General features: G+C 54.8%; 1 protein-coding gene across 2 annotated transcripts in view; it reads left to right on the plus strand.

The window, feature by feature from the left end:
• Window positions 1-25,178, plus strand: part of CAPZB (capping actin protein of muscle Z-line subunit beta) — a 44,727-nt gene that overhangs the window by 12,305 nt on the left and 7,244 nt on the right. For both annotated transcript variants that reach the window (XM_053280610.1, XM_053280611.1), the window contains exons 2-6: window positions 4,846-4,935; window positions 13,870-13,991; window positions 16,341-16,454; window positions 23,661-23,802; window positions 24,312-24,428. In XM_053280610.1, coding sequence (XP_053136585.1) covers window positions 4,846-4,935; window positions 13,870-13,991; window positions 16,341-16,454; window positions 23,661-23,802; window positions 24,312-24,428 — 585 coding nt within the window. The remainder of the gene's footprint in view (window positions 1-4,845; window positions 4,936-13,869; window positions 13,992-16,340; window positions 16,455-23,660; window positions 23,803-24,311; window positions 24,429-25,178) is intronic.

Here is a 25,178-nt window from a genome sequence, read left to right on the forward strand (position 1 = left end):
ATAGGCCGCGGTTCGGGCCGCTGTCTGACTTTGGACTGGTCCGCAGCGAACCGGTTCAGTCCGGTTCGGCCAAACCACGGATCAGTTTGGGGATCCAAAGCAGGGTGGGGTGTAAAGCTGCAGGTCCATACCGCGTGTGGCACCAGCGCAACTCCCTTACTCACCTGGCCTCCGCGCACACCCTTACTCAGTAGAAGGCGGCTTCCCATGTTCCTGTAATCCCAGCGTACTCCACTGCCCTGTGTATTTTGGAAAGTTTTGTGTGTCTGAGAAGTTTGGTCCCTTCCCTCAGCTTTGCAGGCAGCTCTTTAGCAGAGTTTTCTGGTGCCTCCTTGCCGGCTGCTGCCTCTTCCCTTTTGTGATCTTTCCACGCTGCCTTCCTGAGAGTTCTGTGAGACTGAGAAGCTTGCATCCTTCCCTGGCAAATGAACTTCTTCCCCCTGTTATAATGGCGGTGTATGTACTTTGGAGGGTTGCAACAACACCATCCGGTTCCCTATCTTTTTCAAAACAATGGTGGCGGGGTGGGGTGGGGGGGAAGCTAGCACTGATAACCCTGGGCATTGCAGGCTAACAAGATACATGAAAGAGGAAGGGAAATGACGCGAATTGGAGAGGGGGAAGGAGTCAGCAAGTCTGCTGTGCCAGAACAAAACTGAGGCTGAGGAGGCTGTGAAGTGAAGCGTCTTTGCGGGAGGCTTATTAAAGGGGCTTTACCTTGGCTAAGACTCCGAATAACTTCCAGACTCTCAGATCCTTCCATAGTGAGGCAACTGAGATTGCAATAAAAAGTCCATTTAGAGCTTTGCTCTGCATTCCTCCTAGGAGTCTGCTCCCGGAGTGAAGATGCGAGGGGTGAGAAATTGCCACACGCGCTGAAGTCTCAAAGCCTTGAGGATCTTTGCACAGCTGGCAGCCCACACTGGGGTCGGAATGTGAGACTCTGCGGCTGCCTTTCATTGTGCAGAGAGTTGTGTTCTCCTTTCTCTGTTGCCTTCCTTCGGGACGCCAGGGACTGTCCCAATAAGGGGGAAGAGGTTGGCTCATGTGGAGATGCATCCAGTTTAAGTTAGCACTTCTCTTCTGTACGCTGTGAAATCAAACCAAAGCTCTGTCCCAGGGTGACCCAGGGAGGGTTCTGTAAACTGGAAAAGAATGGTTGGTTTCCCCCTTTTGGTGTCTCCTAAATGACTAGACACATATCCGGGGTCAAGAAATGTTGGCTCTGTTCGCCAGCCAAACAAACATTCTACTCGTTGAGCTGTGTTGGTACATTACTTGTCAGGATTTTTTTTCACTTGTCAGGCATCATTTTTCACTTGTCACAGACAAGTAGACTAGTGGATTTCCTGAGCCCTGGACATGTCACGGAGGGGTAATAACTCTGGCAACTTATTTTGCAAGGTAGAGGCATCCAAGAGCTTAGGAACATAGGAAGCTGCCATATACCGAGTCAGACCACTGGTCCATTTAGATCAGTATTGTCTGCACTGACTGGCAGCAGCCCTCCAAGATTTCAGGCAGGGGTCTTGCCTAGCCCTACCTGGAAATGCTGCTGCCAGGGAGTGAACTTGGGACCTCAAGTGTGCAGATGCTCTACCACTGAGTTACAGCCCCACCCCGAAAGGGGAGTATCTTCCAGTGCTCCCTTGTAACCTCCCATCCAAATGCAAACCAAGGTGGACCCTGCTTAGCAAAGGGGATGATTCATGCTTGCCTCATCCTTCAGTATTGCATTTACATGATCCAGTGCGCACCTGTGATGCAGAGAACTACTAGCTTGAACTCAGCCTTAAAATCATTCTGTGCAGACAGGATGAAAACTGCATCACGGCTTCAGGCGGGCTTGAAGTGGACTTGCTTGTGATCCAGCCCTGTCAGCTTTTTAGCCGTCAGCTTTTTAGGGGGCGGCACGACGTTCTCTAGGTTTTGGTCTAAAGCCAGAGTCCTAGGAAAATGTTGGAGGAAGCCGTCAGTGAGGTGTTGGTGTGTGTGTGTCTCTTCTCCACTTCCTTTTAAACGGTTCCAGCTGGCACCGCTGAGATGAGCACTTCTTCCGAGCGTTCCCACGATCCCGAAGTTCAGACCCTGACCTCGCAACGGTGCTCTCGGCCTTTTAAAGTGATGCCTAAGAGGCAGCGGGACAGAAGGACAACATGTGGCAGGGAAGATCCCCTTTCTGGGGCGAGCTGTGCATTCCCAGGCCAATCTAAACAGCCTTTTCCTCTGGAGGGCTGAGAGGTGAAGAGGAGAGAGTGAGACAGATTTCTACCTCTGCCGAACGCAGAGGTAGAAATCTGTACTGTGCTGAGAATCGCTTCCAGTCATAGCCTCTGTGGAGGGACCCACAAATCTAGGCTCTGCTCACTCGCCAGCCGTTATTTGTGGTCGCCACCAATCCCCCGTCGCCACCAATTCCCTTAGATCCATTCTAGGCACACAGGCAGAGATTTGGGATTGAAGAGGGTCTTCTGTCTCTTGTGCTGGGATGTAGAGGCTGTAAGAACCAGCGGGAGCCCTTTCCTCCTGCAGAAGTAGGAGATGCCTGCTGTTCCTTGCCTTCTTCGAAATGGCAGTGGAAAGGAGAGCTCTGGGGAGAACTGTGTGGTGCGGGTCTTTCACTTGCCTGAGGGCTGGGGGCACTTGCCACTGGCGAGCTGGCAAGTGGGTTTACAGAAGCCTGCCTCTGTGCATGCAGGCACGGGCCGAGCGGTCCCAGCTAGTAGCAAAAGGTGACCCTAAACTGGGTACAGGCTCATGTAAGAAGATCATGTGGTGTTGGTGGCTGTAGGACACAGGTTTTAAAAGAAAAATGTTACAAGCTACTGTGAAATGGACAGTGGAATAAAACTCATTGTTGGTTCTTTTTAGGCCCCCAAGTTTCCTGGTTCCTCTGCCTGCTAGCAGTGCCCGTAGAAGTGTGTGGACTAATAAGTTACTTGCAAGGCAGTTGTAGCCTGTTCTGTAAGGGCAATTCCAAGGGTAACGGAATCAGAAATCAGGCTTCTTGCCACTTTTTCAATGACTGTAGCCATCGGCAGTCTTCAAGCTGATACACCCACTTGCAAGAGAAAATCTCCCACTGTAAGACCATGTTTTTAACAGTACTTTTACATATTACAGGCAGTGTCTGAAACGTGCAAAATACACTGGTCACGGAATCAGAAATGCTATCAAAAAATTCTGATTCTGTTACCAACACGTTTTGCACATGTCAGACGCTATAACATTTAAGGGTTTTGTGAAGAGATGGCCTTATAGTTGGAGCTGGTCTCTCGCCAGTGAGTATCCACGATCTCAGTTGGGCAGTCTCCTTACAGGTACAGTCACTGAGCAAGTGGTAACATGCCTGATTCTGTTACCCGAGACTGAAGGAGCCCCGGTAGGATCAGCCCCTTTCAGGCTGGCATCTGGGTGTCTTGTTCTGGGATCCGCGAGCCTTGCGCAGTTGAAGGCACTGTGACCCCTGAAGAATGCATGCCTGGGAGTCCGTTCCAGGCTCCATCCCTAGCTGGTGCGTTGGTCTCGTGTAAAAGAGGAAGCGCTGACGCCATTCGCTAATGACGGGCGCTGCGCTGGGAGTTCTCAGCACCTTACAGTAATGAGCCGAAAGAGCTTTATCTTGGGGGGCTCGGCGTTCTTTCCTGCTGGAGGCCGACACACACATTCCAGCCTCATTCCCAGCAGTATGCCCTGCCTCTCTCCATCCTAGGCTGACAAAAGTCCTCTCCTCCTTGCTTATGTTCTCGTGGCCTCTGAAATACGCCTTCCTGGCAGATTTTTTAAAAAATCCCGGATGCTGAACAAGTATGCCCCTGTGATCTGAGACTTGAGAGCAGTGGAATCATTGGCCCACGTCTCACTGTTCAGTGTTTTCTGCAGAGATATCCGTCACTCGATTATAGCACCTTTTCTTAAAAAAAAAAAAAAAAAATCCCCAGGGTGGCCGGACTTATTTTATATTTCTCTCCTCCTGGCAGATCAGGACTCGGATCTGCTCTGTTCTGAACAGGACTCTGTTCAGTGTGTGGCTAAGTTCTGCGTAGTTGCTCGCACAATATGGTCACAGATAATTTCTAACGCAGTTCTTGTTGGGTAGTGCATTAATCAGGTTTATCTATTGCTTTAGATAATCAACTAATCATATGATTAAGTTTCTCTTTCACTGTCTGCTGTGGTTAGTTCATTCGAATACGCCTTCTTTGTTTGCCCAGGTGTAGGTGGGGATCTGAAAAGGGTCACCATTCTGGGACTCTTCCTTGCAGCCTTTTAAAATTTGGGAGGAGATTTAGCTAAGCAGGGTCCAGCCTGGTTTGCATTTGAATGGGGTACTACAGGTGTGAGCTTCTCCTTAAGGGATCTCCCCCTTAAAGGATGGGGCTGCTCTGGGAGGAGCATCTAGGTTCCAAGTCCCCTCCCTGGCAGCATCTCCAAGATAGGGCTGAGAGAGACTCCTGCCTGCAACCTTGGAGAAGCCGCTGCTAGTCTGTGTAGACAATACTGGGCTTGATGGGAACTTGGAACCTGGATGCTCTTCCCAGAGCGGTGCCATCCCTTAAGGGGAATAACTTGTAGTGCTCACACATGTAGTCTCCCATTCATATGCAAGCCAGGGTAGACCCTGTTTAGCAAAGGGGACAAGTCATGCTTGCCACCACAAGCCCAGCTCTCATCACAGTGATTGAGGCAGGAGCAGGGCTTGGAGGGCAGTTGCTGGTTAGAGGAAAGAAAACTGGGCTTGGCAGACTGGTGGTCCTTCTCGCTTCCTATGGAGCCGCTTCAAAGGTTCATGCTCTGGTTTGCACGCCTTGCCATTGACTTGTGTTTTTTCCTCTCTTTCTCCAGAGTGACCAGCAGCTAGATTGTGCCTTGGATTTGATGAGGCGTCTGCCTCCTCAGCAGATCGAGAAGAACCTCAGCGACCTGATCGACTTGGTGAGTGTGGGGCGCCCCCAAACCCGAGTAGGGCCCGCTAACATTTGGTGCAGAGATCACAGCCTAACCTGAGGGGTTAGGTGAGGGGCTGCGTGCTGGGAATTTGGGACGGGGGGGGGCAAGGCAACCCCCCCACCACAGGGCCAGAGGGTCCCGTGTGAAGGTTGTCTCGCCTCGCCCCGGATTCCAGCATGAAGTCCCTCAAAACCAGCCCCACTGCTGTCAGCGGGAATTGCTCTTGGACTCTGCTTTGGGGGTGGTTTTCAGAGGCTGCCTGCTGGGAATCGGGGCGGGGGCAAGAAAGGGCCACCTCCCCCCTCATGTGGGTGTGGCGGGGAGAGGGAGAATCCAAATATTACGTATTAGTGGCATGCAAGACCTTACATTCGAGTGAATAAATGAAGACCACTCCTGAAAGGTGGCCGACCCCAATTCTGTGCCTCTCAAACGAGGGTCTCCAGATCTTGTGGGATTTCGGGGGCTGCATGCTGGGAACTGGGGCCAAGGAGAGCTTGGCAACGCCCCCCCCTCCCCGGGGACCAACAGGGTCAGAGAGTTCCCTGGGGGGGCGGGGGCACCTGCCATTCCCAGCCAGTCTTGGACCCAGCCCAGCCTCTTGACTTGGACGTGAGGCACAGACCCCACTGTTTCAAGCTCTGGTCCTGCCCAGCTCCTGCTGGACCCCCTTAGTCCCGGGGGCAGGGGTGGACCACCCGATGAGATCGCGCTTGCATGTGAACTGCCGTGCCTGGTGTGCAGCTGTGGTCGCAAGAGGCCGGCCACAAAGCCACGCTGGTGTCGCGGCCGTGGCTGAAATCTGGGACGCGGTCTCTGCTCCCTCCTGCACGGGGCGTTTAGCAGGGTGGCCAGAACCTCCTCAGGGAGGGTCTCGTGAGTCAAATGGGCCGTAACCCAAAATCTGGCTTTAAAAAAGCCAAATCTGGCAACAGAGGCATTTAGGCTGAAGCTTGGCACTCCCTGCCCCTTCCAGGCTGAGGCCGGGGACCCACCGAGGGCTTGTGAGCTGAGGCTGCTTCCCCCACCCCAAATAAAAAAGGAAAGGGAAAGAATCCTGCAGCTGGCCCTGAATGGGTGGAGCCCCGAGGTGGAAACCTTGTTTAAGCAGCTTAGTGCTCCATTCCCCCCGAGGTCCTGGCCGCAGTTGTCAAGCCAGAGGTCTTCCCCGCTCGGCCCAATTGTGCTGACAGAGAGGAAAATGCCCAACTTGAACGTGGAGGGCACAGTGAGGAGGCGGGTGGAGGCCCTTTCTGGGTCAGCGCCCCCGTCAGCCCCAGCCGCTTCCCCCTTCATTAGCAGAGCGGGGCGGCCGGCCCTCTGGCCACATCTGCCGGGGCTTCCTCCGGCTGCCGAGCCTCTAATTATGCTCCATTAGAGCCCTTGTCAGTCACGGGCCTCCCCGAAGCCCTGCCTGAAAGGAGCAGGCCGCCGTTGGGGCCGGTAATCTGCCTTGGCATGGGCCCGCTGGGCTTGGAACCAAGGGACTAATTGCTCGCAAATGGCCTGCTTGGAGCTGGGGGCAGGGGAGGAGTTCGGGCAGGGCTGTGGGAGGGGCAGGCCAAGGCGGCCCCCCTTGGGTCATCGTCTCAAGGAGAAGCAGAGAGTCCTGGCCTAGGTGACCCGGGGTTTCAGAAGTGGCTGCCACAGCCCTCCCCGCCCTCTCTTCTAGAGATCTGGAAGAGCTGTTGCCATTGGATTAGATGAACCAGTGGTCTGGTTGGGGTGACGCACCTTTGCATGTACCTGAGATGCACCTTTCTATGTGCCTGAGACGCACCTTTCTGAACAGTTGCCAAAGGGGGGTCCCTGCCCGTTAGCATTGGCGACAGCACAGGCTTCTGCAAACACAAGCTCTGCACCCAAGCACTCCAGATCTTGCACTGAGCGAAGCTGCTTTTCACAGCTGGCACCAATTGTGCAGATGTGAGCGACTTCTAGTGCTGCCTGAGCTATTCGGGGTCTTGAAGTTATGCTCTCCTCCCCTCCACTCACCCACATACCCTGGGGAGGAAATCTTACTGAGCCTGCTCCCCCTGCCTCTGGCCTCTGAGGATTTCCGCCGGGATGGTTGGCATGCTTCCAAGCATAAGGACTAGAAACTTGCGGCCTTGGGGAGCCCAGGAAGTGGAGTTTCCCATCCTAAGCCACATGCTGTGCCCCTGGGGATGCCACCTCTCCAGGCTCCCTTAAGAACATAAGAACAGCCCTGCTGGGTCAGGCCCAAGGAGGCCCATCTAGTCCAGCATCCTGTTTCACACAGTGGCCCACCAGATGCCGCTGGAAGCCACAGGCAGGAGTTGAGGGCATGCCCTCTCTCCTGCTGTTGCTCCCCTGCAACTGGCACTCAGAGGCATCCTGCCTTTGAGGCTGGAGGTGGCTTATAGCCCTCCGACTAGTAGCCCTTGATAGACCTCTCCTCCATGAAGTGATCCAAACCCCTCTTCAAGGCATCCAGGTTGTTGGCTGTCACCACATCTTGTGGCAAGGAATTCCACAAGTTGATTGTGCATTGTGTGAAAAAATACTTCCATTTGCTGCTCCTAAATTTCCCAGCAATCAATTTCATGGGATGACCCCTGGTTCTAGTGTGCTGTGAGAGGGAGAAGAATTCCTCTCTCTCCCCTTTCTCCACACCATGCATGATTTTATAGACCTCTCTCATGTCTCCCCGCAGTCGTCTTTTTTCCGAAACTAAAAAGCCCCAGGTCTTGTAGCCTTGCCTCATAAGAAAGGTGCTCCAGGCCCCTGATCATCTTGGTTGCCCTCTTCTGCACCTTTTCCCAGTTCTACAATGTCTCTGAATTCCCTCGTCTCTGAATAGAATGGTCGTTCCAGGCTGAGGCAAGGTGGTGCTGAGCGCCACACTTGGATGTGATCCGGCTTGACAACGGTGGCCCCGGTTTGAGAGAGTGAACCTTTGTGGAGTCGCTCTGTAGTCTGGATTTCCGAAGCTTAGCGACCAGGGTGGTGGCCATGGAGGAAGCAACTGTGGGCCGATGCCAGCCCGGCAGAGTTGGAACGGCCCCAGATCTTGTCCGGTTTGGTCAGACACCTTGACAGGGAGAGCCGAGCCGCTGACAGGTCCATGGGTTCAGAAGGGCGGCCTTTATGAACTTGGTGTCCCTTCAGAAAGATGCTGAGCGCGTCGGGCATGGTGCAGCCCGCAATCCTTAATGCCTCCAGCAGCTGCCAAGGCTGCAAGCGGAGGATTATTGGCTGGGCTGGGGGGACTTGCCAGAGCGTCTGCTGTGCCCTTGGCGCGAGCCCGTTTCCCACTTGGCAAGCCTGGCTGCAAAGGGTAATGTCTTCAGCGTAGAGAAGATGGCCACCAAGGCATTCGGAACGCATTTTCAGGTCTTTTCGTTAAGGCAAGCCAAATGCATGCAGGCAGCTGAGGAGGGCTCCGTTTTCTGAACGACCTTTTTCAACACAGGGAAGTCACTGAGCTAAACAGTCTTTGCGATGCACCCTCATGGGTTTCAGGTGCTGTGGCACTGAGAGCTTTTCCTGGGGCTGGGGAGCGCTGATGATACTCTGGGTTTTTGAGTGGACATGGAGGAATCCAGTCCGCTCAGCCCCTCTCTAAATGGGTTGGTGGATCCATCCATTAAGGGGAGTTCAGTATGTTTCTGGACTCCCTGTCTTCCATGATATTGGTCTTGGGGTTGGCACACTGGTCAACGGACTCTTCACGTAGCATCCACCGACCACGTTGTTTGGCCACCTTCTGATATTTGGCGGGGTCGAGAATGCCGCTGTCTCGGGCAGGGGTAGGCAACCGTGGCTCTCTCCGACTGTTGAACTACAACTCCTAGCATCCCCACAATAAGTTGTGGCTGGGAATGATGGGAGTTGTAGTTCAGCCACAGCCAGAGAGCTAAGGTTGCTGCCTCCTGGTCTGGGGGTGCAGCTTAGCTCTATACATGTGGTGGTGGTGGTGCTGGCAGGAGTGGGCCATGCTTGTGTCTGAGCCCCGGAGCAATCAGGGTGCAGGGATAGCAGCAGAGCAATGCTGCTTCTACTGACTACATGTCAGAGCCAACCAGGCTCCACCAGACAGGAACACAAGCGGTCGCTGGTGTCCAGGAGGACCGTCTAGGACCGCCATCTTGTTTGCTGCAGAAGCCAGAGTGGCTTCTTCCACTTGCTCTCTAAAGCTCCGCTGAAGGATTAGACTTTGGATCTCACGATTCATTTTGTTGATTCAGCATTGTGCCAGTTTTTTTTTAAGAGTGAGTTTAAACACCAAACCTGTTGATAAAGTATCTCACGTTCTGATCAAGTCAATCGACGAGACCGTTTTTAATGCTCAACCCTACTCGACGTCCTTAAATGTATTTATTTTATTTGTATACCGCCCTTCCAAAGCTGGCTCAGGGTGGTTTTAAATAAAAACACTTAAAATCAATTAACAATTAAAATCAAGACTAAATCAAACAATTAAAATCATTTAAACATTAAGATTAAAGAACGCCAGCCAACTGGTACTGGCAGCGCATGAATGCACGACTGGCAACACATGTGTTCTGGCCACGCATGAATGCTTGGTGGGTCCAAACCGTGACCAGAACCACTGTTCCTACAGAGTTGGCGACCCAGTTTACAAGCTGGGCAAGGCTGCTTATCAGGCAAGAATAGAAAAGTCTCTTTCTACTGAGAGACTTTATGGTGCTTTTAAAAAATTATTATAGAAGTGTGAAATCTGTCAGGCCCCGTAATCCAAATTGCAGACGCTGGTATCAAAACCAAAGTGTCTGAGAATAAGTTTTTAAAGACCCCATTCTTCTGGAATCTCTAGTTCCTTGGTGACAGGGCTTTTTATGATGCTGATCCCGTCGGGCGCGATGTCCTGGGAACGACACGTGAGCAAGTGGGAGGAGGCAGGCGGGTGCTAACAGATGTTTGCTGATGTCTGGGATCTGTCGCTTGTATTAATTGGAAAGGGAATGGCTAGTTCTGGCCAGAAGCATATGAGGATTTTCATCCCATAACGCATGATAAACAATCTGCAGAGATGAAAAAAAAAACAATTAAAAGCTAGATGGACTGCTGTGGGAACGTAAGAACTGCCCTGCTGGATCAGGCCCAAGGAGGCCCATCTAGTCCAGCATCCTGTTTCCCACAGGGGCCCACCAGATGTGGCTGAGAAGCCCACAGGCAAGGGGGGAGGGCCTGCCCTCTCTCCTGCTATTGCTCCCCTGCAACTGGGATCCAGAGGCACCTTGCCTCTGAGGCTGAAGGTGGCCTATAGCCCTCTGACTAGTAGCCACTGATAGACCTGTCCTCCATGAATTTGTGTAAGCCCTTCTTAAAGCCATCCGGGCTGTTGGGTGTCACCCCATCTTGTGGCAGAGAATTCCTTAGGCTAATTGTGTGCTGTGTGAAACACATAGCCCTAAGTGTGAAACTTAGTCCTAAGTTCCTTGGCAGTCGGCTTCGTGGGATGACCCCCTGGTGCTAGTGTTCTGCGAGAGGGATAGGTTTTCTCTCTCTTCCCCACCACCCTTCATGACACCGTGCCGAAGGCGGATGGTGCTTCCATGTCCCCCGCCTCTGGCTCCAGTGGAAAAGCCCCGGTTTAACACAACCCGCCACAAATCCCAGCCTGCTGCTGCTGCTGCTCTCCTCTTAGACATTAATTTTAGCCCCTGGGCATCCCGATGCTCAGCAGGAAGGGAGGGTTTGGCCACCTGCTCTAGGCAGTGTCCAGTTTCTGCCGGCGCATAGGTGACCACTTGTCCTGCAGGCTGGGAAGACGGTTTGTGTTTTAATTAAAACGCTGTCCCCGGACCTGGCTCGCTAACTCCAGCCCGATTAGCATTTCAGACGGACAACGGCATCCTTGTTCGACATCCGCTGTCATGCGACGGTTGGTCCTTTCAGCTGGCCGTCCTCTTTGTCTGCCGCGGATCCCCCTGGCCCGTCGAAACGTCCCTGCCCCTTCCCAGCCCAGCCCCAAATAGTAGCCCCATTCATCCCCTCTGCGATGGCACGGAGCCTCTGATTTCCGAGAGACTCCTGCCTTGGCTTGGGGGGTGGTCTGGGTCCAGATGTGTGCTGTGTGCAGCGACCCCTTCCTTCCGCTGTGGGGCTTCTCTCCGCTTGTTCAGCAAAGGGGTGCTGCCTTGTGACCCAGAGAGCCGCGGCTAACTTCCCAATTTTACGGTTCGCTACGGGGCTCCCTTTGTCTGCTGCAACCTAAGTTTGAATCTCCATCTCGACATACGATTCTGAAGTCAGCCAGGGTAGAAATGCCTTGGCCTGGGTGACCCAGGGTGTAAGGAAAACCATCCCTCAGTGGAAGACCATCTGCTTTGCACGCAGAAGCTCCCAGCCAGGTCCACTCTCTGGCAATGTCCCCTCTAGCAGGGCTTCCCAGAAGCTGCTGACTACAACTCCCATCATACTCATCTGCAGTTGCCTTTGTTTGGGGATTATGGAAGCAGTCGTCAACAACGTCTGGGAATCCCTGCTAGAGGGAACACTGGTCTCTGGGGAAGATAGAAATGAGAGAGACTCCTGCCCGCAACCTTGGAGAAGCTGCTGCCAGTGTGGGTAGACAGTACTGAGCTGGATAGACCAAGGGTCTGACTCGGTAGAAGGCAGCTACCTATGTAAGCAAGACGGAATATTAAATGAGTTGCAACCTTTCTTTGAAAAGGGTACATATATTAGTACAGTTGTGCCGTTGAGTCGGTATCGACTCCTGGCGCTCTCAGACTAGCCCTGTGGTTGTCTTTGGAAGAATGCAGGAGGGGTTGACCATGGCCTCCTCCCGCGCAGTGTGAGATGATGCCTTTCAGCACTTTCCTAGGTTGCTGCTGCTTGATATAGGCGTTTCCCATAGTCTGGGGAACATACCAGCTGGGAATCGAACCAGCAGCCTCTTGCTCCCTAGGCAAGTCACTTCCCCACGGCGCCATTGGGTGGCTTGTACTAAAGGGTGTTTATTAGGGTTCTCCAAAATTATCAGAGCTTAGATGCTACTGAGGAATAGGTGCATCTGGTCTGAAATACGTGAAGAGACATGCACCCCACACGCCTAGCCTCTATAGGGAGCTGCCTTCTGTGGAGTCAGATTATTGGTCCATCCCGCTCAGTATCACCTGCACTGACTCCCGGAGGCTTTGCTGGGTTTCCGGCCAGGGACTTGCCCAGCCCTACCTGGACCTGGGAGCTCCTGCAAGCCAAGCAGATGCTCTTCCACTGAGTTGGGCACCCCTCCACTCTGCCCGCCCTCCCTGCCAAAATGGTGACCCTTGGGTTCCACCCTGGCATCCTAGCCCCAAGCTTCTGTGGCATCGCTCTCCGCCTCCCTGAGGAAGTCGGTTTAAACTGGTCCCCCCACTCAGCCTTTCCGCAGCACCGTCCCTTGAACAATCCACCCGCGCGGCGGGCGAATCTGGTTCCCCTTAAATAAATAAATTAAAAAGACTTAGCCAGCATGGTAATGTTTGGCTGGCTGCCTGGAAATTATATGATTAAAACTCCACCCCGAGTGTGAGCTAGTGTGTGGGGGGGGGAATTAAGTTGGCTGTTCACGGGCAGCTGATACTCTTAGCAGCTTTTGGATTTCCACTCCACTATAAATATTTACCACTTTTGGTTGCCCCCCCCCCCCCCCGCCGTTGCTTTACAGGCCTCGCTTGGCAAGAAACAGACCCCGGCACCGTCTCTGCGTTTAGCTTTACGAGACCACACGAGTGGCCGCGGTAACGAGATCTGAATTTGTCCTGGGCCTGCCTGCCTTGCGCTTTAATTCAGGGGGTGGGAGCTGTGGGTGCAAAAATACGGAAATCCAGCCAGTTCGTGTGGAACTGAATGAGACGCACAGCAACAGGCCTGTCGCCTGCCTAAATGTTTGAGGGTGGGGTGTGCAAAAAGAAGAAGTTGTAGAGTGGCCCGTCTTATCCAGCCCCCATCAGTCCTGCCGAAGGTGGTCCACATTACGTTGAGCAAAAAATAGGAGTTTAGCCCTGGAGCCTCCCTGAAAGAGCCAGGTTTTAGCCTGTGACCTGCAGGCATTCTGTGTCGGAACCTGTTGGGTTTCTCCCGGAAGGGTGTTCTGCAGGGTTGGGGCCACCACCGAGAAGGCCCTGCTTCTATTGGGAAATGATGGCTCTCATGTGGGGGAATTTTTCACTGGGGGAAATGCTTCTCGCATTGAAAAGTTTTTGCCTAAGTGGCCCCCACTGGAAAAGTAGTGAAAGTCACTGGGATAGGGATAGTTTCTTGCTAGACTTTAAAAGGACCCAAAAATGAAACGGGGACACAGGGAGCCGCCATATACCGAGTCAGACCCTGGCTCCATCTAGCTCAGTATTCTCTACCCTGACTGGCAGCGGCTTCTCCCAGGTTGCAGGCAGGGGTCTCTCTCAGCCCTGTCTCGGAGATGCTGCCAGGGAGGGAACTTGGAACCTTCTGCATGCAAGCAGGCAGGGGCTCTTCTCAGAGTGGCTCCATCCCCTAAGGGGAATATCTTCCAGTGTTCACAAAGTTAGTCTCCCATTCAAATGCAAACCAGGGCAGATGCTGCTTAGCTTGCTGCCACAAGACCAGCTCTCCTCCTAGAAGGGGTGCGTTGCCAGTACAGGGTCAAGCCATAACAGAAGTGCTTGGACTGTGGTTCTGTGTGACGGAAGACCAAGCTAGTTCCCTCCCACCAAGTTCTCCATCTGCTGCTGCTGAAAAGCAGCCTTTCATCAGCGGGTCTTCCATTCAGTTTTTATGGGACATTGGCATAAAGTTCAGATTTTACTTTAGTCCCGGTTATACAGAGCAACTGTAGCCGAAACCTTCCGATCTGACGGTGTATTGGGTGTTCTAAACATCGACTTTTAATCCTCTCTAGAGAACTCTCCCGCGAGGGGTCTCCGTCTCCTCTCAACTTGTGTCTTCCCTCCCTCCTCTCCGTAGGTCCCCAGCCTCTGCGAGGATCTCCTCTCTTCCGTTGACCAGCCTTTGAAGATCGCGCGGGATAGGGTGGTAGGGAAGGATTATCTACTGTGCGACTACAACAGAGACGGAGACTCATACAGGTGACTGGCCGGCGTGTTGCTGCTTCTCTGCTCTTGCCGATCGTTTCTCTTGCTCGCTCGCTCTCGAGTCTTCCGGCATACCAAGGGAAGTGTGATCTGGGATGGCGAGCTGAAGGAAGGTGGCTTATTGGAAGCCCCCACAGACGGCGTTGCCTGCCTGCTAGGTGAACGACGCGGGTTTGCGGAGAGTAGCTTACGGAGATCTAGGCACCATCGGTAGAACTGGTGCAGGGAGGCAGAGGGGTGGGTGCAGAGCCAGTGTGGAGGTGTCTGACTCTCGGAGCATCAAACGGCTGCACATGCAAGCTTGGTGCCAGTCGTCCCGGGAAGGCGGGCTTCATTACCTGCCTCCCACTTCAGGTGAGGTCCCAGTTCGTTCTGGAACCCAGATGGAGGCCGCGCCAATGTGGCCTGTTAATGTTTTAGAACATTAACAAATGGCTTTATACTGATCTCGGACCCTTGGGCCGGCTAGCTCAGTATTGTCAACACTGACTGGTAGCAGCTCTCCTGGGTTCCAGGCAAGAGTTTCTCCCGGCCCTGCATAGAGATGCTGCCAGGGATTGAACTGGGGACCTTCTGCGTGCAAAGCAGATGCTCTGCCAAGAAGCTTTGACTCCATCTCAGTTGACCCCTCTCTCCTTCTGTTTAACGTCTGCTACCCACCCTTTCAGAAAGTAGAGGAAGGGGGAGAAATCCCTGGTGGGATTTTGGCCTGATAGAACATAGGAAGCTGCCATCTACCGAGTCAGACCCTTGGTCCATCTAGCTCAGGATGGTCTACCCAGACTGGCAGTGGCTTCTCCAAGGTTGCAGCCAGGAGTCTCTCTCAGCCTTCTCTTGGAGATGCTGCCAGGGAGGGAACTTGGGATCTTCTGCTCTTCCCAGAGCGGCTCCATCCCCTAAGTGGGGGAAGATCTTCCTGTGCTCACACTTCTAGTCTCCCACTCAGATGCAACCAGGGTGGACCCTGCTTAGCTAAGGGGACCAGCCATGCTTGCGACCACCAGACCAGCTCTCCTCTCCTTAGCTCACTGGTCCCGGGCAGCAAAGTGGAGACGGTGTGCTGCTGTGTGAACACGGAGGGAAGGCCCTTCTGCTGCTTCACTTGCACCGGAAGGCCTGAGGCTGGTGGGCAGCGGGGTGACCGGCTCCCTTCTCTGTGGTTGCTCCAGTTAGTGGAGAATGCTTGTTATCCCTCCAGGGTACCGTGTGCATGTGTGCAAAAAGTGAAACCTCCGAGGCCTCCTGGCGTTCTCTCTGCGCGTTCCTATCCTTGTGTTTGACTGCCCTCTTTAAATGGGATCCTTCTGGGGCGAAGCGGGTGCCAGTGGCTCAGCCTCAAAACCCACCAGCTGAACCAGAAATGGTTCCCATGAGCTAGGCAAGCTCGAACCCCAGTCCGGGGGGGCGGGGGGCGCTTGCCCATCTGTTTTGCTTCAAGCCAGCCTAAGCCCTTCAATGTGTTCCGAGGGCTCGTCTGCTGTAAAAAGAGTTTCAGGCGGGGAGCGATGTTATGAATTTCTTGTGGATTAAATTACTGCTGCAGCCAGCATTCTCCCTCTGGTTGGAGGGGCAGGAGGGGACGGGCGCGTTCTGCGAGCCAGAAAAGCGTTAAGTTATGGCTCTTTGCTTTGAAATTCCATTCCCTGCACTCTGCAGAAGAGATCTGCTCCCTCTGCAATTAAATCAAGCCCACCTTGTTAAAACAATAATGATGATTTTTTTTTTTTTTTTGAAAAGTGCATGGAGGGAAGGAAGGCGTATCTTGAATAGTCACTTGGTGGTTACCTGCCTCAGTTGGCAAGTGGGCATTCTTGGGCAGAAAAAGAGCTTTCATTGCTCCTGCCCACAAATCTTGAGCCGGGGAAAGCTGAACGCCTCTTTTCTCCTTCCTTGGGTACTCACTGCTACTTTGCAGCAGAGCCTACAAAACTAGGTAGCCAGTTTGCTTTTTCGTAGGGCCGGCAGTCTATCCTACGGCTTTTAGTTGGTGGATTTAAATCTGCATAGGTTTGAATAGGAACACAAACTTGGAAAAAAACACAAGTACGGATGTCCTTTCCCCTTCAGAAGTTTTTATGTACATGCATGCAAACACACCATCCTGGGATGAAAACAGACTCCAGGCCCCTTTAAAAGATCTAGAAGACCCTTGCAGTGAGGGGGGCAGGTGTGTCTCTCTTGGGAGGCCATTCTATAGCTGGGGAACAGCAGCCAGGGAAAGCCTACCCCTCACAGACGCCAAAGTGTCCCCGGCAGAATGCGTGGAGGCTGTTCCTTTTCACAGCACCCAGTTTTTCAAATGTCACCGTTTTCTGTCTCTCTCTCTCTCTGCTCTTCCTACAGATCACCGTGGAGTAACAAATACGACCCCCCTCTGGAAGATGGCGCCATGCCGTCGGCTCGCCTGCGCAAGCTGGAAGTGGAAGCTAACAACGCGTTTGACCAGTACCGAGACTTGTACGTCAGCTCGTGCTTCGTTCTGTCTCCCTCCTTGCAACAAGGGTGAATCTGTTGACTCTTGTGAGAAGCTGGCTGAGGCCTGGTCTGTGTACGTAGTGGGGAGGAGGAGGAGGAGGAGGCATGAGTCAGTCGAGTCCTGACGTGGTAGAATGTAGTCCCTCCTCTGGCTGCCACTGAGGGAATCCTGTGTTTTAATGCCCCTCGCAAGCAGAAAGCTAGTAGAGCAGGGAGCCGGCTGTGCTTGAATATTCACCTGAATGTGCTGTGCCTGTTAACTCGTGGGGCAATTACTACATTCAGAAATGGCACAGCAACAGAGGAAGCTGCCGTCTACTGAGTCAGACCCTTGGTCTATCTAGCTCAGGATTGTCTACCCAGACTGGCAGCGGCTTCTCCAAGGTTGCAGGCAGGAATCTCTCTCAGCCCTACCTTGGAGATGCTGCCAGGGAGGGAACGTGGAACCTAGATGCTCTTCCCAGAGCGGCTCCAGCCCTTAAGAGGAATATATCTTCCAGTGCTCACACTTCTAGTCTCCCTTTCATATGGAAACAGGGCGGACCCTGCTTAGCTAAGGGGACAAGCCATGCTTGCGACCATCAGGCCAGCTCTTTTCCCTCTCAACTTTGAACGTTGGCACATTCAGTGCAGGCAACGGGGCTCAAAGGCCCCCCCCGGAAATCCTACGAGCCGCGTGAACTCAGCCTCGTGTGCAGAAAAGAAAACCCAGTTTATGGCACTTAATTAAAAGCCTGCCTAGACCAGTGGGCTTTATGGGCCTGTCTGCAAGTCAGAGGTGTGTGGGCCTGACCCAGAGGGGATTCCAAACGTGTGCCATTGCCGCTGGGCGGGTATTGCCCCTCTAGTCTCTGCTCTTGGGTCAAGCGAGTGGGATGGGGCGGCGTCTGTAGGGTGTCCTCGGGGATGCTGCTGTGTCCGGTTGGGGTGTCGGTGGGCTTCCTTCCGCACCCCAGACTCCTTGGGGCTCTGCTGCCAGGGTCCCCAGAGCTGCCCTCCGGAGACCCCTCTGCCCTCGTGCCGCACAGGTGCAGCATCTGCCTGCGTGTCAAGGCTGCCCAGCGCCTGTGCGCTATCTAAACATCCTGCCGTTCCGGAGGATGTGTTTGTAAGCAGTGCTGGGAAGAGCCTCCCCCAAGCAGGCTTTTTTTGGTGCCGCTCTGTTTATGCCGGAGGGCTAACAGGCGTGTTACCAAGAGCAACTGCCGATGCAGGGAACATGTGCTCATCGGGAGGTCAGGAGTGGGGAGAGCAATCGGGATGGGGACGCCAGATGGCCGGATTTCTGCGCTTCCCCAAAGCTGTCAAAGCCCATGGATGCGGCGGCGGGTTTCGTGTCTCGGTTTCTCGCCCTGCGTGCAAAGCGCTTCATTGGCTGTGGCGTGCCGCTTATTTTTGTGTCAGATGCCTGCTCTTCTGGGCATGCTCTGGGTTGGACATCGGAGCGCCAGGGCGGCCGGACGTTTTGCTGGCGGAGAGGAGGGCAGGAGATTCGGCTGGACTTCCATTGGGTCCCATCCGATGACTGCTCTCATATTGTAACCCCCTCGGGGCAAAGGCCTGTCTTGTTCTTTGTTGAGCCCCCATGTATGCAGGCGACACTTAGATAAGTTATTTATTTATGGCAAGCCAAATCTAGGTAGGAGCATCAAGGCAGCGTGTGCTCACGTGCATTTGGAGTGGGGCCTTCCTGATTCAGCCTGAGCGGCCTCCAAAACTAACTGAGCGGACCTCCAAAAACTTGTGCGCATGCCGGAGAGGGAACAGCGTGCCCAGACCTTTGCGCCGACTTGAAGTCATCTGTTGTCTCTTGGCCGTCCCAATGAAGCTCTTTCTCATCTTGTTTTAAGTGCTGCAGGACTCATAGGAACACAGGAAGCTGCCTTGGTCCATCGAGGCCAGGGTTGCCCACACTGGGTGGCGGCAGCTGTTCAAGGTTCCAGGCTGGAATCTCTCCCAGCCCTTCCTGGAGATGCTGCCAGGGACTGAACCTGGGACCTTCTGCATGCATGCATGCCTGCAAGCAAGCAGATGCTCTTCCACTGAGCTAGGGCTCTGTCCCCTAATGGAAATATCTTACAGCACCCTCATGTGGTTGCCCATCCAAATGCAAACCAAGGAGGACCTGGCTTAGCAAAGGAACAAGTCATCCTCTCTTCTCCTAGGAGCGCACACGTGAATGGGTGTGTTCTCTGTAGATATTCTTTTGGACCAATGGCGGTTATTTGGTGCAGCGGGGAAATGCTTGACTAACAAGCAGAAGGTTGCCGGTTCCAATCCCCGCTGGTCTGTTTCCCAGACTATGGGAAACACCTCGATCAGGCAGCAGCGATCTAGGAAGATGCTGAAAGGCATCATCTCAGACTGCACGGGAGATGGCCATGGTCAACCCCTCCTGGATTCTAGCAAAAGAAAAACCACTGGGCTCTGTGGGTGCCAGGCGTCGAAATCGACTTGACGGCACACTTTGCCTTTTTTCATGTTGCTCGTTGGGTTATTTCTGCCAAGGCTTTGGTCAGCCAGAGGTGTGTCTTGAGGAGAGGAGATCTTGGCACATCGGCTTGTGATCTGGTTGCCTTTTGAAGGAAGCAACCCGTATTCAGCGGGGAGAGCAGCTGCGTGTCTGAACAAACGCCTCTGCCTTCCGTGCCCTCCTCTTCTTGGGGCAGGGAGATGCAGAGGAAGGCTGGATCTAGTTGGGGGTGCCCTCATCCCCGACGAGTTTTGAAAGGAGGGAGTCCCTGAAGTGAATCGAGACGGTTCCCCTCCAGTGGAGAGGCCACGGATGTGTGTTGGCCTTCCCGGAGCAAATCCACGTCGACGAGGCGTGATGGCCGTCCTGGCAGGAATCGCTCTCTGACCTCAAGCGCTTGGGCTCTCCTGCTTTGTTTCAGGAACGAGGTGGATGGATTCCTTGTGCGAGCAGCAGGAGGCGGCCCCAAACGTCGTCCTCTGAGCTGGTGGCTTGCAAGCCTTGGTTCGCTCAAGGGAGTTTTCCCTTGGCTGCCACGTGCCGTCGAAAAGGCCGCCCTTTCCCCTCTGCACCCTACAGGCTCTTGGGGAACATTCCCTGGTGCCAAGGTTCCTCCCAGGGATGGGCGAGGTGGAGTGTGCCTCTGGAAATGGGCAGGGAGCTCTGCTTCCGCTAGATCCATGCCCAGTGGCTGCAGGACATGTTGCTGAAAGCTTGCTTGGGAAAGAGGCGGCCGCTCTTGAGTTCCTCTGACTCCTTGTGGCTTCCCGGCTCCTAGCCGCTGGCCAGCTCAGGATGTTGCGGGAGGCAGCAGGCCGGGCGCCCCTGGTCGCGTCTGAATCCGCCCTTTGTTCTCCCCGGGCCGGCTCCTGGTCCGTCCGTCCCTCCGAGCAGCCCAGCTGCCAGGCAGATGTGTGCTCTTTCCGCGTACCTGGCATGGAGGGCGTCCATACCTAACTGGATTGGTATGTTTGCCCGAGGGCCTCCTTGCACCTGTGTGCACGCTGGAAAGCATTCGTCAAATACCTGCACGCACGGAGCCCACAGGGGCTGCTTGAGACGGGATTTGCTTAAGCTGCGGCGAGGAACAGCTGGGCGCCCCTCCGGCTCCTTCCTCCCGGCTTTGGCATCTGGAGAGAGCTCTGTCCGGCCCTGCTCAGCGCGCGGTGTGCTGAATCTGAGAAAATAGAATACCCTTATTTATTATGTTTCTGTCTCACCGTTCGTCAGCAACGAAGATGGTCTCCCCTTGCAGGAAATGGCCAGGCCTGTCTGGCTTGTGTGGGGTGCCTGCGTCCAGAGATCTAGGACATTCAGCAGGGCCTGGAGGAAGCGGGGAGAGAAAAGAGGCGTCTCCCCCCTGCCCGTTGTCATGTTGGAACGAGGGGTCCTCCCTCCACAAAATGGATTTTGGCAGGGGATCGAAGACCCAGGAGACGGAGATCTTTCACACCGTGCTTATTTTTATTTACCTGTTTTTACGCTTCCATCTCCCTTTTCCTCTGAGGAACCCAGAGCGGTGCACATGGTTGTATTTATCCTCACGGCAACCCTGCGAGGTAGGTTAGGCAAAGAAAGAAGTAACTGGCCCAGGGCTGCCCAGCGAGTTTCATGGCGAGTTTTTTGGGGGTTTCTGTGGACTTCTTGGACATGTTTGGCTGGGTGCCCAGCTCTGGCCACTCTTTACAGGTGGGAGGCCAGCTGTCCCTTTCCTCCCCACTCGCCTTTCCGTGCCAGAGGCCGCCTCTTTGAGCGAGGCACCTCCCCGGAGCCACGCCGGGACCCGCGGGCCTCTGCGCGAGAACTGGCGAGTTCCTCCGGCGTGGGCTTCAGCCTCGGCCGGGTTGTTTTCCTTGCCGGTCCGTGTCCCCCGGGCACCTGGCCGCGGCCCGCTCCCAGCCGCCCTGAAATCGCCTGTTAGCATTTAAAACCAACATTAATGCTAGATTTGATTCATTAGAGGTACAAAGGCTCGCTCGAGTGCTTCCATCTGGGCGCATGTTAGTTCTGGCGCGGGCGCGTCCCGGACGGCTTCGCGTGGCCTCGGACGGCGTTTTAGCACGTTCTTAAAATATACCCGCAAAAGCCTTTATGTAAAACCTCACAAAGGTGAAGCGCATAGAAATTAGAGCCGCTCCCCCTTCTCGTCCCATTTCATTAGGATCAAAGTCCAGAAGGTAGACTCCCCCCCTCCCCAACCGCCTCGCTTTCAAGCCCTTCTCGTCCTAATTAATCTTTCATGTTCTGAGCAAGCTGGTAAAATGGATAATGGGGAGGCGGGGAGTGGAGAGCCGGGATGGCAGGCCAGGATTTGCGGGGCCTTCTGATTAGGGGTGTGTGTGTGTGTGTGTGTGTGTGTGTGTGTGTCCCACCCCCCCGACCTGAAATAAGAGAGACCTTTTGGTTCTGGCAAGTAAAAAGGCTGCCTCTGCAAGAACTTCCTTTCCGAGGAGCGTGGCTACACCTGGTGGCAAAAAAAGCGACCCTAAACCCGCCCGCTGGGGAGGAGAGCTGCTAAGTAGGGTCTGCCTTGGTTTGCCTTTGGATGGGTGACTGCCTGTGGGCTGTCGCTCCGTGGCGGAGACCCTGCTTTGCAGGCAGACGGTCCCTGGCAGCAGCATCATCTCCAGGTAGGGCTGGGAGAGACTCCGGCTCGAGAGCGTGGAGAGCCGCTGCCAGTCAGAGAAGGCCGTCCTGGGCTGCGTGGACCCAAGGGCCTGACTCCGGATCAATTTCCTGTGTGCCTAAACTAGGTGCAGGCCCAGTCTGGGCTATCCTTAGGACAGGGCACGCCTATCAACTTGCCTGGGCCCCACACCTTTTTATTCATTTTATTTTATTCTTACCCGTATATCCTGCTTTGCCTCCAAGGAGCCCATATCGGTGTACATGGTTATGCTTCTCCTCTCAGCAACCCTGTGAGATGGGTTAGGCTGAGAGAGACATGACTGGCCCAGAGTCACTTGGTGACTTTCATGGCTGAACGGGGATTTGAACTCGGGTCTCCCCGGTCCTCCTCCAGCGCTCTAGCCACTGCGCCCTGCTGGCTCTTCTTGCAGCCATTAACATTAATCAGAAGGGGGCCCCCGCACTGGCTGACCTGCCCTTGGGCTAGGGTTAGAGTGACCCTATCCTGCCCCTCACCAGGGCTCTCCAAGGTCACTCCGGGGCCCGGCTCAGATGCTCCTCCAATCCGTAGTCCGGAGGGCTGAATACATGCCCTGCCTCCTGCCCTCTTGACTGGTTTCCGGCACTGTCTGCGTCAAACGTCTCTAGGCTGTAAAACGCCCTGGACTTGTTGGTTGGCTGACGCTGCCCAGGATGCCCCCAAGGCGGGCCCAAAGCCTTTGGGCGGGAGGTGGCAGCTCCCTCACTCTGCCCGCCCTGATCCACACACGCCTTTCTAGCAAACGCTTCCTCCAGCGAAAGCCCACGTTCGGGGGCCATCGCACAGCGCTAGGATGGATTCCGACAGACCGTTCCACACCCACGGCCAGGAAGGTGCGAGTGGCGTTTCTGCAAAGTGCCCCGCGTGTGCCAGGCGACGGGGCAGCCCAGATTTCCGCCAGTGCCACCTTTTGCCACATTTGGCGGGTGCCTCATCAGCGAGAACCCGTCGGCCAGGTTGTCAAGACGTGGGAGCGCGGCGTTCCGAACGGATTGGGCTCGCCGCATTTGCGAGAAGTGGCTTTTGCAGACACTGGAGGAACGGCATTTACGGACAGAGCGTCCTCTGCATGTTCACGCCGCGGGGGGGGGGGCGTCGGGTGCAGCAGCGTGGGACCTCCGTTCCATGGGACCTCCGTTCCTGCAAGCGCTTGGCCTTGGCGGCTGTTGCCATCCGCCAGACATCAAAGCCTCTGCTCTCCCTCTCTGTGCGCAAAAGGGAGGTTTGAAAAGCCAGCCAGACACGGAACTCCGTTCCCTTTAGTCTCAATTAGGCAATCTTACTGTAAAATGGGGGCGCGGGGGGACGGAGTTCCCCCAGCCCCCTTCTTCTGCAGTGATGGGAGGAACGGCGCTATAAAAGCACAGTGTTCGGTTTCAGCCGGGTTTCTAGCGTAGCGTTTAACAGCTTGTTGCCTTTCATTTGAGTCAACGGGGTTGTACAAGTTTGGAGTGGAATCTTGTTGCTGGTGTGCGGGGAATTGCCGTTGCGTTCCCCTCCCCGCTCCCCTAACGACACTGACAGCTTTTTCAGGCGTGTTCGCTCATTTCGGGGATCCTCGAATTTAGGCTCAGTTCACTAGCCAGCCTTTATTTGTGGGTGCCACTGATAGAAGAAGAAGATGATGATGATAAAGAATAATCTTTATTGGTTAGCCGCCCCATACCAAATAGTTCAGCCCCCTCTTTCTTCCCTCCGATCCTTTTCTGGCACACAGGCAGAGAGCTTAGGAGAGAAGTGGGTCTTCTGTCCTTTGCACTGGGCGGTGGAGAGGGGGAGGATCGGGGAGCCCTCTCTTGCTGCTCAGAAGGGATTCCTGCTGCTTCTTGCCCTCTCAAAAATAGCCGTGGGAAGGAGACCTCTGGGGAGGAGATCTGGGCAGGGGGCACTTGCAAGCTGGCCAGTGGGTTTGTCATTGCCTGGCTTCTTCCAGCTTTTTGGTTTGCCCTGCTCAAGTCCCGCGCAGGGAGCTTTTAAAAAAAGAAAGGAACCGAAACAAGGATGGGATGGTTTTAATACAGCTGGTCTCTCTCTCTCTCGACTGCAGGTATTTTGAAGGAGGCGTCTCCTCTGTCTACCTCTGGGATCTGGATCACGGATTTGCTGGTGTGATTCTAATTAAGAAAGCTGGCGACGGATCAAAGAAGATCAAGGGGTGCTGGGACTCCATCCACGTGGTGGAGGTTCAGGTATGCCGCCGCTGGTTTCTCCGCCGCAACAGAAAGGCCCCATTAAATTCCAGGCAGCTAATGAGCGCAGGTGCTTGTCCGAACAATGCCAGACTGTGTCGGGCCTGTGAACGGGCTCGCTTCTCCCCCTGGGCCCCCTCTCCACCCACCCCAACTTCCTCCTCTTAATTGTGCAGCACTCCTTCCAAGCCGTTGGGGAAAAGATAAGTCGAGGCGGTGGCCAGACAGCTCCCCAAAGCCCGAAGGAAACTTCCCCTGCCGCGTAGCCCCAGAGGCAACAGCCCGCTGTTTTTAGCTGGGATAGTGCCGTGGGCCTTGCCTGGCGGGACCTGGGTTGGGAATCTCTGCCCTGGAGAAGCCGCTGTGTGCGTTGTGGGTTGACGTTGGGTGCCCTGCGTGGGAGAAGGTGGCCGCGCAAGTGAAGAACCCCCCTGACGCGGCCGGGTCTCTCTGAGAGCGGTGCTTTCGAAGCGTTTCACCTCCCCCTGCCACTTCTCCCCCCTCCCCAGGAGAAATCCAGCGGCCGCACGGCCCATTACAAGCTGACCTCCACGGTGATGCTGTGGCTGCAGACCAACAAAACCGGATCCGGCACGATGAACCTCGGAGGGAGTCTCACCCGGCAGGTGAGCGATGCGTGCGAGGCCGGCCCCCCGCCCCGCCCCCCCCGAAGCCGCCTTCCGGTCTGAGCTCCTGATGCGTGCGATGATACGAGAGTCGTTGGCACCGTTCCCCGAGCTTTTAATGGCTCGCGTGTGGAAGGGGCGCTCTGCCGTCAGAATGACGAGAGGGACAAGTATTCCCTCCCTCGGAAGAGGCCAGGGCGAGAGAGAGAGAGAGAGATTGAGAGAGAGAGAGATTCAAACCACACAAAGAGTGGAAATGCATGCCAGGGTGCGACGAGGACAGCTGTTCCCATCATCCGGCCCGGTTTCCCCCTTGGCGTGCCCAGCTCCCAGAACTGGATCGGGCCCATTTCCTGCTCAGTTCATGGTCGTGTGAACGGGCCTTTACTCTAAAAGAGATTGGAGGCTGTGAAGGATGAATTGGGGGGCGGAGGGGAAGTGGCTCTGTTCCAAGAAGTTCCGGGGAGCGCCAGAAGAAGTCCGTGCCACCCTCTCGGCCCCCTGCCGCCCCCCCTTCTCTGGGCAGCCTTCTCCCGCAGCACCCCCACTGCGGGAAGCTCTGGCGAGATGAGGAGTCGTTGCCGTTCAGCCAGCGCGTGGCCCCGTCCAGCCTCTCCTCCCTCTCCTTTTTATTTATTTTCCAAGCGCTGGAACATCTGGGCAGCCCCGGGCGCAGATGAGGCCGTTTTTCCTCTTGGCTGCGGCCCGTAAGGCAATCATCATAATATCTGCGCTCGCTGCAAGGAGGCT

This window comes from Hemicordylus capensis, chromosome 16, assembly GCF_027244095.1.
Source record: "Hemicordylus capensis ecotype Gifberg chromosome 16, rHemCap1.1.pri, whole genome shotgun sequence".
NCBI lineage: Eukaryota > Metazoa > Chordata > Lepidosauria > Squamata > Cordylidae > Hemicordylus > Hemicordylus capensis.